Below are 12,471 nucleotides of genomic sequence, written 5' to 3'. Positions count from 1 at the left end.
TCTGTCTATGTAATTTTATTCCAATTAGGCAGAATGCGGCGCACCGCAGCTTACTAACAAATGAGGGTATGCACATCACGTGGTGCAGTTGTTTGGTCACGCCCTAACTGTGTAGAGTCCATTGTATGACGGTGGTCGGACTGCAAATCTGTCATTAGGTCAGCCATTTTCATTACAATTACGCAGCTATGCGACAAAATTTCGTAACTGTACGAAATTGTTCGTTTATGATTTTACTGTATTATAATTTTGGGATGCACAAAAGCAATGTTAGATGAGCATACAAATAAATAGCATTGATATAAGGGACCCGAGAGAATTAAATAGCTATGGATATGTATCATTTGGTTTAACAGTTAACACTTGACAACATTCTCTCATTAATAGATTTCTGCTATCTGTCGAATAATGCATTCTTAAATGCTAAAACAGCACTGATTAATTATGCTAAGTGTAACAACAAAAGCTCAGAAACGATTATGTTAAATAAACGAAATATTATACTAAAGTACGTATTCGTGATTTCAATCTGGAATGCGCAAACTTAGTTGGCTGAAACCTATGAATAAATTTTGCTTGGTTCCCTTTTAGCTGACTCCTCCATGCATTTCAAGCCGCTCGATAATCCGCTTACCTAGGACTTTGAGTGTGTATTGGACTTATTTTATGTGAAAGGTAGTGGTCAAATAGGATTTAGCTCGGTTTTTAAACCCGTTGGCTATGTGGGATGCTGATTTATGCGTTCTGAATGTAGTTGGTGTGTTTACCTTTGTATTGATGTTATATACGAGCAGAATTTGAATCATCATTCATTATACATAAAAAAATATGCGTAAATTTATTTATTACTAGCTGACCCGCGCATCTTCGCTTGCGTCACCGAAGAGAGAATGGGTCATAATTTTCCCCGTTTTCGTAACATTTTTCGTTGCTACTCCGCTCCTAATGGCCGTAGCGTAATCATATTATATAGCCTATAGCCTTCCTCGATAAATGGCCTATCTAACACCGAAAGAATTTTTCAAATCGGACCAGTAGTTCCCGAGATTAGCGCGTTCAAACAAACAAACAGCTTTATAATATTAGTATAGATGTTAGTGCGGCTGTTGTTATTAAAAAAGATAAAAAATACTGCTTCAGATCGTGTGCCACTAAAACGACCAACAAAATATATTTTCCACCAAAGTGTAAACCCAGTAGGACACAAGAAACACAGGATACTTGTTTCTACGTATTGAGCCTAGAGTCAAGTCTAACAAAATCATTACTAGACCTTAGAATGTGTCCAATGCCAACCACAGATTAAATGTTTACTGCATAAGAATTAATCATATCAACTTTGACGTAAACAAAACATAAATCATAAAAAAACCGCAGCAAATTCAAAAAATATATCCCAGACACTTGGTTATCACAACCTCCGCACCTTCACACGTTTAAAACCGATTAACCACGAAAAGGGTAATAAGAAAGCGTCGGAAAGATTGATGTACCTAAAGGTTGCTTGAAGGTTTTCTAAAGCACCCCGACCGCTAAGGGTTAATAATGAGGGCCACTCAGCGCTTCGTAATATAACGGTAATACTGAAAAAGTGCTTTGATATATTTCACCATTTTTTTGTGGTCAAAATAATATGATGGAAAATCTAATTTTTTATGGTCGACCCACTTTTTGCGATTTCGTTTGTAAGACCTTTAAGTTACGCAGAAATTACTGTTCAAGTTCATGCTTACTCATTTTCATTGATTCCTCATTTTGCGGATATTTAGAGTAAATATATTTAAGCTAGCAAAATGTAGCTAAAAGTTATCCCCTTAAAATTACCACAATATTTTTGTAACGATATCTCTAAGCAGTTATTTCATAAAAACGTATTGTATAAACCTGCAGAATATGCATTACTGAATGAAAAGGGAAAGTATAATATTATATTTGAAATATATAAACAATACGCGATGTATAAATAAAACTCATCATACTATAACATATTTAATACTAAAACTATTAATAACATATCTTAAACTACACAGAAATACTATAATTGAGTAAATATAATCACAAATGTATCACTTTGTTTTCACCACATATTCTATGGGCCACAACACGAGGCAAGGAATGCAGCAAGCAGTCAATGCGTAGAACGCTGGCAAGTAATCTTGGTATACATCTTTTAATAAACCTGAAAAAGAAAGAAATGTTAGTTTTACTTTTATATTCAATGTACTAGATGGCCTCATTTTTAAGAGTTCTTGGTTCCAATCCATAATCTGTTACTCAATCATGCCTAAACTACTGAACCAGTTTGAATAAAATATGATATGGAGATATTTTAATACCCGAGAAAGGACATAGGCTACTTTTTACCCCGGGAAAATGATGCATTCCCATGGGAAAATCCAGGTGGCGCACAAAGTTGCGATTTTTTTTTTATGACAGTCCGTACTCTAAAATGAGCAATACTCTCAGCTATGGGCAGGTATTGTATCATTTTTTTCAAAATTGTACTCATTTGTACAGTTAAATGCGTAGGACTGCAATGGATGAAACATTCAGCTCACCTCACCAGTGGGTGGAAACGGGCTGAATAGATAAAGAGATTTATACAGATTCTATTTGTTTAGCCTTGCGGTAAAATAGGTAGAATCTAAAGACTATAGCCCGTAAAACAAAACAAAATGCAATATGAGAAAATAATCATTGCATCATCAAAGTCGGTTGAAATAAAACGAATGTAAAACAAAGGAACTCTGCAAATAGGTTATGAGGTCAATGTATCTATACCCACTCAATCATTGAATGAAAAATGATTGCAATGTTTTTGAGTTTTAGTTATCCTAAAATCTGTAAATACACATTGATGTGTGTGTGCTTCACCGAATGGGATTTAATCTAACCATACGTTATAGTGTATTTCGTAAAACTTTTACATAAACCAACGCGTTTGCTGTATTTAATTCTCAGAGTAGGACAATAGAATCAGCGGAACACATTTAGTAAAATTGTGGTTGTTGTTACTATGAGCCATTAATCAATAATTCCTGTGTTATAAATGCGGAGCCTATTTACATGTAAATAATACAAATAAAGTCTAGATAATATCAAATGGAACCAACAAATACGACTCACAGTAATATATACCCACTTGAACAGGAAAGTCCAATTTCATAACGATCTCAATCGTAAAGTCTAAATAAAATTCACGTACGTGTATGCCTATGTTGAACACAATAAAAAAAACACGTAATACTACAAAATGGAGCGAAAAGTATTCTCATCATTATAAAGCATTTATGATAAACTATTTTACCTTACCGATAAGAGGTGATAAGGTAACGTTGACGGTGCCAGCAGCCAGCATACTTAAAGCATATGCTCCTGGAAAATCATCATGGGATACATGGTTCGAGATGAGTAACGGACTGGCTACGTGAAGCCAGGCTCGGAGGACCCCAAGCATACCAGTTACGATCGCCATCCATAAGAATGTAGTGATTTGCAGCATTGCTGAAAAAATAAATTGTTCTAATGAATTGTCTCATGCCCATCAGTAAAAATTAATAGGCTAGTTAAACCGATAAAATAGTTTTTAGTAATAACATAAAATAGTGTAGTAGATCCACGGGTCAAATGCCGAGTGAGTCCAGCAAACCAAAGACTCAGAAATAAAAAATATTGAAAACTGTTTAGGAAATTGCTCATTCTACTACAATATTAAACGTCTGGGATCTTTTGTATTGTGAGTCCATCTCTGTAGTGCAACGGTGGTGTGATCCATAATGCACTACTTCGACTATAGCGCTTAATAATAATGTGTTTTACTAATGTTTTAAATAGGTAGTAATAAATTAGTAAAGCCAAAATTATTTTTTTTCCTAAATTCGCCGTAGAAGAAAACAGCAGTAATATAAAACTAATGTGGCTTTTCTGTGTACCTAATTTTCGTATTTTTTAAATATGACTCAATATATCGTTTAGTCCATGAGACTGTCGATATAGGAAAATTTTGAATAAACATAGCAGCTATTGTAAACGATAAGGCAAAAGTTATCAAACAATATAATAGCACAACAGTGAATGAGATAAGATTGGTTTACATTCGGAATCCTTACCAATTCTGATAAGAACTGTGAGAAACGTTGCCAAGTAAAACAGTATTCTTGTATTTATGTGAACCAAACTGCTTATGAGAGCGAGGAGGCAACGGCCGGCGAGGTCTGAAGCGGCACCGATTGATATGCACATTGCTATGTCAGTCTGAAACAAAATGATATAAAATCCTATTATGCCAAGTCAAGAACTTGAGATTCAGGAAAAGAGTATGTTATCAACGCAGGCTTTTAAATATGTGAACTAATCTACGATATTTTTGTCAAGAAGGTGTCCAGTGTCGTGCAAGACAGTACCAAACAAAACCTTCAATAGAATCAAATCATTACGGTGGTCTCGAGTTCTAGACTCATGCTTAGTCCAGCTTATCCTATAAGTATATTTTGTATTTTTAACACTGACTTTAAAAATATTATCGATTTATTTACATTGGTTCATTTGTTTTGTGTTACTTCCGCACTCATTGTTCTCATTCCATTTATCTCACAATAAATATGAAGACTTGTAAAATACAATGTTGTTTTATGATACACGAACAAATACGTCATGTTTAACTTTAGATAAAGGAATGCAATATTCACATGAACAGCATTTATAAAAGATAGCAATAAATATATTGTTACTTAGTAGTTGTAGGTAAATCAGTCTAGATTACTTTTTGTAGCTCTCTTATACCTATAGTTAAGCATGGTTCTTGGCTTAAGAATGATAAATGTCGTATTTTTGACTCCAACTTTAACCAATAGCTCCTAATTTTTTCAATAAAACGCATGAAATTATTTAATGTAAAGCATTATTTTTTGTAAAGCTAAGAAACGAAGAATTGGCTGTATGATTACAAATTATTTTCTTATGCATATTGTTCTTACCTTATCATATCCATACTGAAACAACAGCATTGGTTGTAACATGAAGAATGTCAGATCTGAGAAATTGACGAAACTCTGTCCAATACAAATGTTGCAGTAAACGCTGTCTTTCAAAATCTTCACGTTTAGTATTTCCATTATCTTGTCCCTGTAAAAACCAAAACATTATTAAAGAATATTATTCATTTTAATTTCCAACAAAACATGCAAATTATCTTAACGTACTTCTTTAATTCAGAAACTATAATTAGACTCCTAAAATTCAAAACTTAAAAAGACGTAACAATCAGTAAAATAAATACCTTATCCTTCTCAACACTTTTTTCGAAGAGCTCTCAAAAACAACTTGAGGCTCTCCGTTTTTCTCTTTTACCCGCAGAAGATCTTCATTTTCATCAACATTTCTTCCATTTTCTACACAATCATCTGCAAAACCCAATTCAGATTAAACTTCACAAACTACTATTAATAAAATCACATAATCTGCTAAATAAAAAATACTTGCTGTTCTTATTTTCCTTGGAGACATTTCGTTAGTTTGCATTGTCAGCATTCCTGGGTAGACGTGCAATGAAATTCCGGCTACTACTAGTAATGTTCCCCTGAACCCATATTTTGACATCATCTGCTTCAGTAGTTGCGGATACCACATTATAATAACTCCTTGAACTGCTTTACAGAGGCTCATTACTGTAGTTCTTTTCCTTACAAAGTAGTAGTTTAATGTTGAGTAACAAACTGGTACGACCATTCCGAAGCCGATTCCTTGAAGAATGCCGAATGTGAATGGAAGTTGGTTTGTATTTGTTATGAAGATGGTTGAGAAAGATCCAGTGGTTAGGAGTAAGGCTCCTATGAGCCCTCCAGTTCGTAAAGGGAATTTCTTTTTTAGACTGTTGAGTATTATACCTGAGGATAACAAAAGAAATAGTTGGTTAGGAAAACTAGCTCCATGGTATGGCAAAAAGCATATGTTTTTCTCCATCAATATAGAAAAAGCTACTTAACAATAAACGATAATTCTATGTGTTTATAAACATAATATACACTTCATGAAACGGTTCTAGATTTCAGCGCTCATTTAATGTATGTGGCAATACATCATATTTAATTTAAATTTACCTCCAATAGCCAACATGATAGCAAATACTCCATATGCCGAAGTTAACGACTTAGCAGTAGAATGTGTTTCATCCATGAAGTCATGGTATATCAGTCCAAAAGAGTTCACATGTCCTATACCAGCTACCTGCGGCAAAAAACGTCAATAAGTATTGTAGTACTTTGCAGGAACTATAAAAAAAATAAAATTGATTTCAATTACAATTAGATTAATATGATTAAAAACAACTTTGACGCAACTGCACTTGGTACAATTTATTCTGAATCGACTACATAAAACAAATATGAAAAGTACCCATGTTAGATAAAGATATTATAGAAAAATATGGAACGAAGACTTCGTAACAAAAAAATATTCGTGATTATTACAGATATCCGAGCAAAAACTATGATTGTTCATAGGTGTCTAAGTACGGTTTCAATCAAAAACAAATTGCCAAAGTCACTTGTATAATTTATTTTTCCAGAAAATAATAATAATATGTAAGTCATAATATACGGATATACCCCTATACGGATTATCGGTAAGTACAAGAGTATACTTAGAATATTGCATAAACATTGCATAACCACAATTACCTATTATGTAAATAGATGATAACTATTAACCTAAAGTACACGATTAATGTAAATAGCAATTAAATAGTTTAAACAAACTTGACATCGGTCAGTGGAATTAGAATATTAGTTCATTGGCGATTAACTTTGTCTATTTCTTTGTTGATGTACGATTAGGAATTTAGCGATATAAATATTAGGTCGTGGAAATATTCTTTTCGCATTATAGTATGTATGAACTTATAATATGGGGGATGGTCGCTCTTCTATGTATTACTAACTATATTTTGTTCTATGGCATGATTACGTTTAATCTGATCTTTAGCCTTATGAAACTGTTGTTTATGCCAGCAGTTACTTAACTGGCGATTAAAGTTTATATTTAGCTTTACATGCCGGCTTAATTATTTCCCATGTCGAGTTTAATACCTATACATTATAATAAATTGTAAAATTAGGAAAAGGTAACGAAATAGATAGAACTTTATCGAAATGAAATTAGAATATCATCGACTTCTACATACTTAAAGATGTATATTCTGTGTCTCACTATCAACATCTTACACGTTATAGATTGTTACTTCCGTCCTTTGTCTGCAACAGATTCTCACGATATCTGAACGCAACATACTCATATTATTATAATTGAATAGTACTACTTAAAACATTATTTAAACATATGCTTCGGAAGTCTCTGTGACGCAGAGTTAAAATCGGTCACTACGCCTACCAGTGAGTCGCAAGGGCGTAAGTTTGACTCCCACAAAGAAAAATGATTTGTAAGATTCAAGTAGTTGTTTCAGGTCTGATTGTACTTTGTGTCCGTTATTTGTATGTTAGTTAAACTCCTCCTGAGAAAAAGGAAATCTGTATCGTCACTAGCCTCTTTCGATATCAAATGTTTACATTGCGAATGTAAGGGCGATGACCTTTGAGGAGAAGTGATAAGTTATTCATTAATACAAGTACTTAGTACTGCAAACACGACCACTGCATGAGAATATCAAGTGGTACTTTAAATGCCTGCACGCCTTAAGACACGTGGAAGCATTGGTAATGGATTTTGTTACTAGCCTCTTGAGAGCTGTAGCCAAGAAACCAATTGCTACTTAGATAGGTCAACTTACTTGATATTTTATGTGAAATAGTACGTGAATAATGACCGTGGACACGCATTTTACTTTTAGAGGGCTTGCCGTTTTGGCGCATGTTACACTTAAGCCACAGTCTCAGATTAACTTAATTTAATGTTGTCGATTACATCTTCGTAAAATGATAAACAATTGTTCGAGAATTGGAGACCAATTAAATGTTTTTATTTACTTGCGTTGTTTCAACCATACAAATTTAAATTACAATGTTATGGTTACCATACCATCAGACCATAATTTGTCAAGCTACGAGAGTACATTCTTTTACAATATTTTTTTTGGTAACCAAAGAGATCCCACCTAAGTTGCTTACATAGGGTTAGTAGACTTTGAATTCACAATCGTCAAGTAGTTATTATCCATTTAAAACTAAAATAAAATAGTTTGACCCATTGTAAACACGTCAATAAAATTATATTGACACAAGGGACATTGCATCGTATACTGTACTATTACAAACATGCATGTTTTACACGATAACAATGTAATTAACCGTAATTTACTACACGAACTAGAATAGGTGTTTGACCTGAAGATAATAGAGGTAATATGTTTTACTTCCACCATTGTTAACATATAATCAACTTATTTTTACCTTTACCAAGCTAACGTTTTATGCTACTAAGCCCGTATTTCCACATACATTTTACAATTCATCAACAATTGCCTTCTTTCGCATTTCGCAAATTAGCTTTAAGTTGCACGTCTACTGCGTCGCGATCGGAGCGAACGAACTGTAAATATTTGTTAGTTTTGATAAATTCCTATGGTCCTGCGTCCACTGGATTGGCATTACGGCGACACAAAAATAGATAATCCTTACGGTCTCTCTATCCATCGCAGTGAGCGCTTAAAGGAAGGTACCCATCTGGCGGAGCATCCGTCGCGTATTATCAGTCGCGTAACGCCAGAACAGATAAATGTATAGAAAAACACTTAACCGTTCACACTCAACCGATGATGCGATGCTGCGAATCCCATACTATTTAGGCTACGCCCGACGCATCTTCCATCAGATGAGAACCGTCACTTATAGTCAACCACACTTTGCAAATGGGGAAGGATTGCAGGATTGCAGATAGGGAAGGGGACTTTTTGGTCCATGAATTCTCAGGAAAACTTAACTGTTTAGATCAGAAATCTAATAAACTAAGTTTACCATAATGCAAGTTCAAGACTGTCTCTGAAAACGTTTTACATGCCACGACGAAGCGCATTCGGCATTATACTTGTTCTATAAAGACCAACAAAACACCAAAGTATAAAACAACATCGCCGAACATTATCCATTCGAGTCTATTATTCCACCACGATGTATCTCGATACAAAGGGATCGTTTACCAATACCTACAGCTAACAAAGCGACACTGTTATGTGTGCTCTTCACCGGCAGTATAAATAAACACGTTCCATTAACAGATCGGAAATAGCAATGGGAACTAATGTTGTATTGGTTATAGTTTGGTAGTGGAATAAGGATGTAAGAGACAATGACTGGTGGGATAGTTATGATGTTTTTGATATAGGCAGCGTAGGATAGTACTTGAATAAATATTTGGAAGGGACGATGTGCCGCAAATTTTATGTGTGCAATAGAAAAAATGACAACATGATTAGTTATACATAGGAGCTCCTTTGTTTTGCGATTTTTACAAGGACCATTTGGAGATTTAAAACTGTAATAGCTTTGAGTATCTTCAAATATTTTTCGAGGGGATATCGTAATTTGATCTGTAGCATATTGCACATGCTCAAGAGTGCATTGAACTCTACGTTGTTTGTCAACAAACAATATTACACTTGGACATTTCCCAAATTACAACCATTCATTTTCATAGCGTAATTACTATTCTAACCTTGGTATATATTAACTGGGAGTTCAGTGTCTTACTGGGAGTAAAGTCACTGCCACTTTGCTATATGATACCACAAAATAGTTATTTTCGGAAAGGTGAATGTCTACGATCCCGTCGTCAAAAACAAGTAGCGAAAGTTTGACATTTAAAATGTGCTGCAAACATAGTTCTCACCACGTCCGCTAGAAGCGCTGATCAAAATGCTTAGAATAATGAAAAATTATTTCGATAATATAACTATCAACTTAGTATAATAGTACAGTAGTAGCGATGACCATTGACCATTTACGAAAGCGTAAACAAAACGATTTTCTTATGTCAATTGCATACTTCCTAACACCTATTGTATGATGTCAGTTTAAAAATAGTGTCAACTGCGTTGTTCTGCTTTTATTCCCTGCCGTAAATGTATAAGATTGTGCTGATAAAAGTACCACCTGCTTAGATGCAATAAAGATAAAATATCATTTTACGTACTATTTAGGTAAATGTCGAATAAAATGGCCAATATACTGTTTGGTAAGAAATTAACAGAGGTGTAAGTATGACTCCTATACAGATTTAAAATTTATATAAACATATTTGTAGGAAAAGCATCTATTATATTTTAGTTAGATCCAACTCTACCTCTAGAATAAACCGTCGTATTAGAAAATAATTAAGTTCATAACAGGATTATTTATGTGAATCTTCCATTAATGCATTTTACCTCGACTTGCTCTACGTTTCGGCACAGGTAAAACTAACCAAAATAAATAGTCGTACAATAAGTTTAATGGCGAATTTCACAGCTTATAGATAAATGCCGGGTAACCAATCCAGCAGATAATATGATAGGCAAACTTACTGTCAACATTCTATCTCATATAGCTTCAGGGACTTGATTGAAAGTGCTGTGGTTAAATTGAAAGTATAATTTGGTACTTACAAAAGTGATGACAGTTCCTAATCCAACGAGGTATCCCCATCCATTTCGATCGTGTTTTTCTTCCTTCATATGTGTTTCCATTTCACAGTACCACTATCTTGGTTAGTCGAAGATGTACTGCGCCGGACGCGGCCGATAAACAACTGTAGTGAGTAATCCTAAGGGCTGACGCATACGGACTGTGGATTGTTGCGCGATTGTTGCGATGCTCAAGATTATGAGTGTGGTTTATATATTTATGTAGTAAGGGTTTATTACTAGTAGTATATAGAATTTAATTGACACAAAAAATCACTTAAACTCTAGCTTATTACGCACACAGTTATACTACTTAAGAAGTTAGCTATTCTACTTAAATTAATTCGTTATTATAATAAAAAAATAAAATAAAATAGTTTATGCTTGTCACGTCTTCTGCATGAACTAAAAGGCTTATGTACAACATTTGTCTATACGAAACTTTTGGTCTCAAAAATGTCTATATTACGTTTAAAATATGAAAAAGAAAGGAATATTTGCATAACTTTATTTGTTTTCGTGTAGGAAGATTTGGTATAAAATGGTATTGTAATTTTGACAAAACGCATTTATTAAAACTGCTTGCTCTAACCTGTGCTTTATCTTTACTTGCAGGTAATACGCAATTACGAGTTTACCAATGGACCGGTTCAAAACTTGCCATAAGGTACGCTATTAAAGTACATAGTTTTCGTTTTCTCTTTGCTATGCAACTTGTTATATTATTTTGTGTAAGACTAATAAAATATTTTTTATGCAGAACATTACACTAAACTTCAGTAATCGAAGGCGTTGCCTAAATATTTTGATTTTTCCAACGACGAATACTTATAAGCGATAAAATGATCCTACAAAATAATTTTAGCAAGACGAGACCATTATAATAGTTCGCTTTGACAAAAAGTAATCAGACCGCATGTAGAGCCAAGTTTCTAAACCTACATTCATTTGCGATAGACATACGAGTATTTAAATAATTTCTCACCGAAGATCTGTGGCGACTTTAAGTCGCGTCGTCTGCATTCATACTTAATAAATGCACTCCGCCCTTAACACGTATGAGTTACGAAGATAAATGTTTCTTTGTTCGTATATCTGTCCGTATACTATTGTCATACATGTGTTCTGTAATAAAATATGTGATACACAGTATTTTTTGTACAAGGCCAAAGATTTCTTCTATTTGTTGTAATAAGATTCTCTTTGTGGTTTAAATATCAATGCATTCAACCGCAAATATTTAATATGTCATGTCATGTCTGTCGTTTTGTTGCTAGCCTTTGTATAATGCTTAAATATACAAGCCATAATTTTAATTTTTAAAGAGTTTGTTTTAATTGCAGTGCGATCCGCTCCTGCTATCGACATCCGACTAGCTATCGAGAAATTAAAATCTGATTAGCGGCTCTAGCGGGCGCTAGTGGAACTATTTTAGCAGTATATTTAAAGAAATGTCAAACTCTCGATACTCGATAGTACCGACTGCACTAGAAAATTGATAGGAATCTAACAGCAAACGTTAACTAAAAGGTCAAGTACAAGAAAATTCGAGTGATATACAAAGTTTATTGTATATTTGCCTATCATAATTGTTATCTTATCGTTCACGAATATCTTTGTAATTCTGATTCGATTACGTGCTCCTACTATTTTGTAATAATATTTTGTAATAGCATTATACATTTAATCTTATTCCTTATCAAACGCCTGTGCTACCAACGTCCGGTACCAGAAATCCTGTGCTCACGAAACCAAGTCAGAATAATAAATAGGAGTGATTATAATTGTTTTAAAATATAAAAAAATATTTTCTAAGTAACTAATCCAAAATATATTACAAAGCCTTAAATTTTACTCATAAA

The 12,471-nt window shown here is 33.8% G+C and overlaps 1 protein-coding gene across 2 annotated transcripts; it reads right to left on the bottom strand.

Annotated features, from left to right (window-relative positions):
- Positions 1-1,976: 1,976 nt before the first annotated feature.
- LOC142978258 (monocarboxylate transporter 9-like) lies at positions 1,977-10,818 on the bottom strand. Of its 2 annotated transcripts, none has more exons than XM_076122743.1 (8): positions 10,592-10,818; positions 6,099-6,225; positions 5,478-5,885; positions 5,279-5,402; positions 4,977-5,124; positions 4,110-4,254; positions 3,308-3,504; positions 1,977-2,179 (listed from the first exon to the last, which is right to left on the bottom strand). In XM_076122743.1, exons 1-8 carry the CDS (start codon positions 10,670-10,672, stop codon positions 2,171-2,173), a joined length of 1,239 nt encoding a protein of 412 aa, XP_075978858.1. In that variant the 5' UTR covers positions 10,673-10,818; the 3' UTR covers positions 1,977-2,170. The 2 variants fall into 2 exon arrangements, with proteins under 2 accessions (XP_075978858.1, XP_075978778.1); XM_076122663.1 differs by having other exon boundaries at positions 3,313-3,504; positions 10,592-10,816.
- Between the last annotated feature and the right edge of the window lie 1,653 nt (positions 10,819-12,471).

Source organism: Anticarsia gemmatalis, chromosome 1, assembly GCF_050436995.1.
Source record: "Anticarsia gemmatalis isolate Benzon Research Colony breed Stoneville strain chromosome 1, ilAntGemm2 primary, whole genome shotgun sequence".
Lineage (NCBI taxonomy): Eukaryota > Metazoa > Arthropoda > Insecta > Lepidoptera > Erebidae > Anticarsia > Anticarsia gemmatalis.
The sequence above is the reverse complement of the archived record's forward strand: the minus strand, read 5'-3'. Positions and strand labels throughout refer to the sequence as shown.

What these genes read in the sequence shown, in the direction of transcription:
- LOC142978258 (XM_076122663.1), bottom strand. Translation starts at nt 10,672, where the DNA reads ATGGAAACACATATGAAGGAAGAAAAACACGATCGAAATGGATGGGGA. An exon ending in AAAGTGTTGAGAAGGATAAG is followed by an intron (nt 5,125 to 5,278) that starts GTATTTATTTTA and finishes TGGTTTTTACAG; the next exon opens with GGACAAGATAATGGAAATAC. An exon ending in TTCAGTATGGATATGATAAG is followed by an intron (nt 4,255 to 4,976) that starts GTAAGAACAATA and finishes ATTTTGTTTCAG; the next exon opens with ACTGACATAGCAATGTGCAT.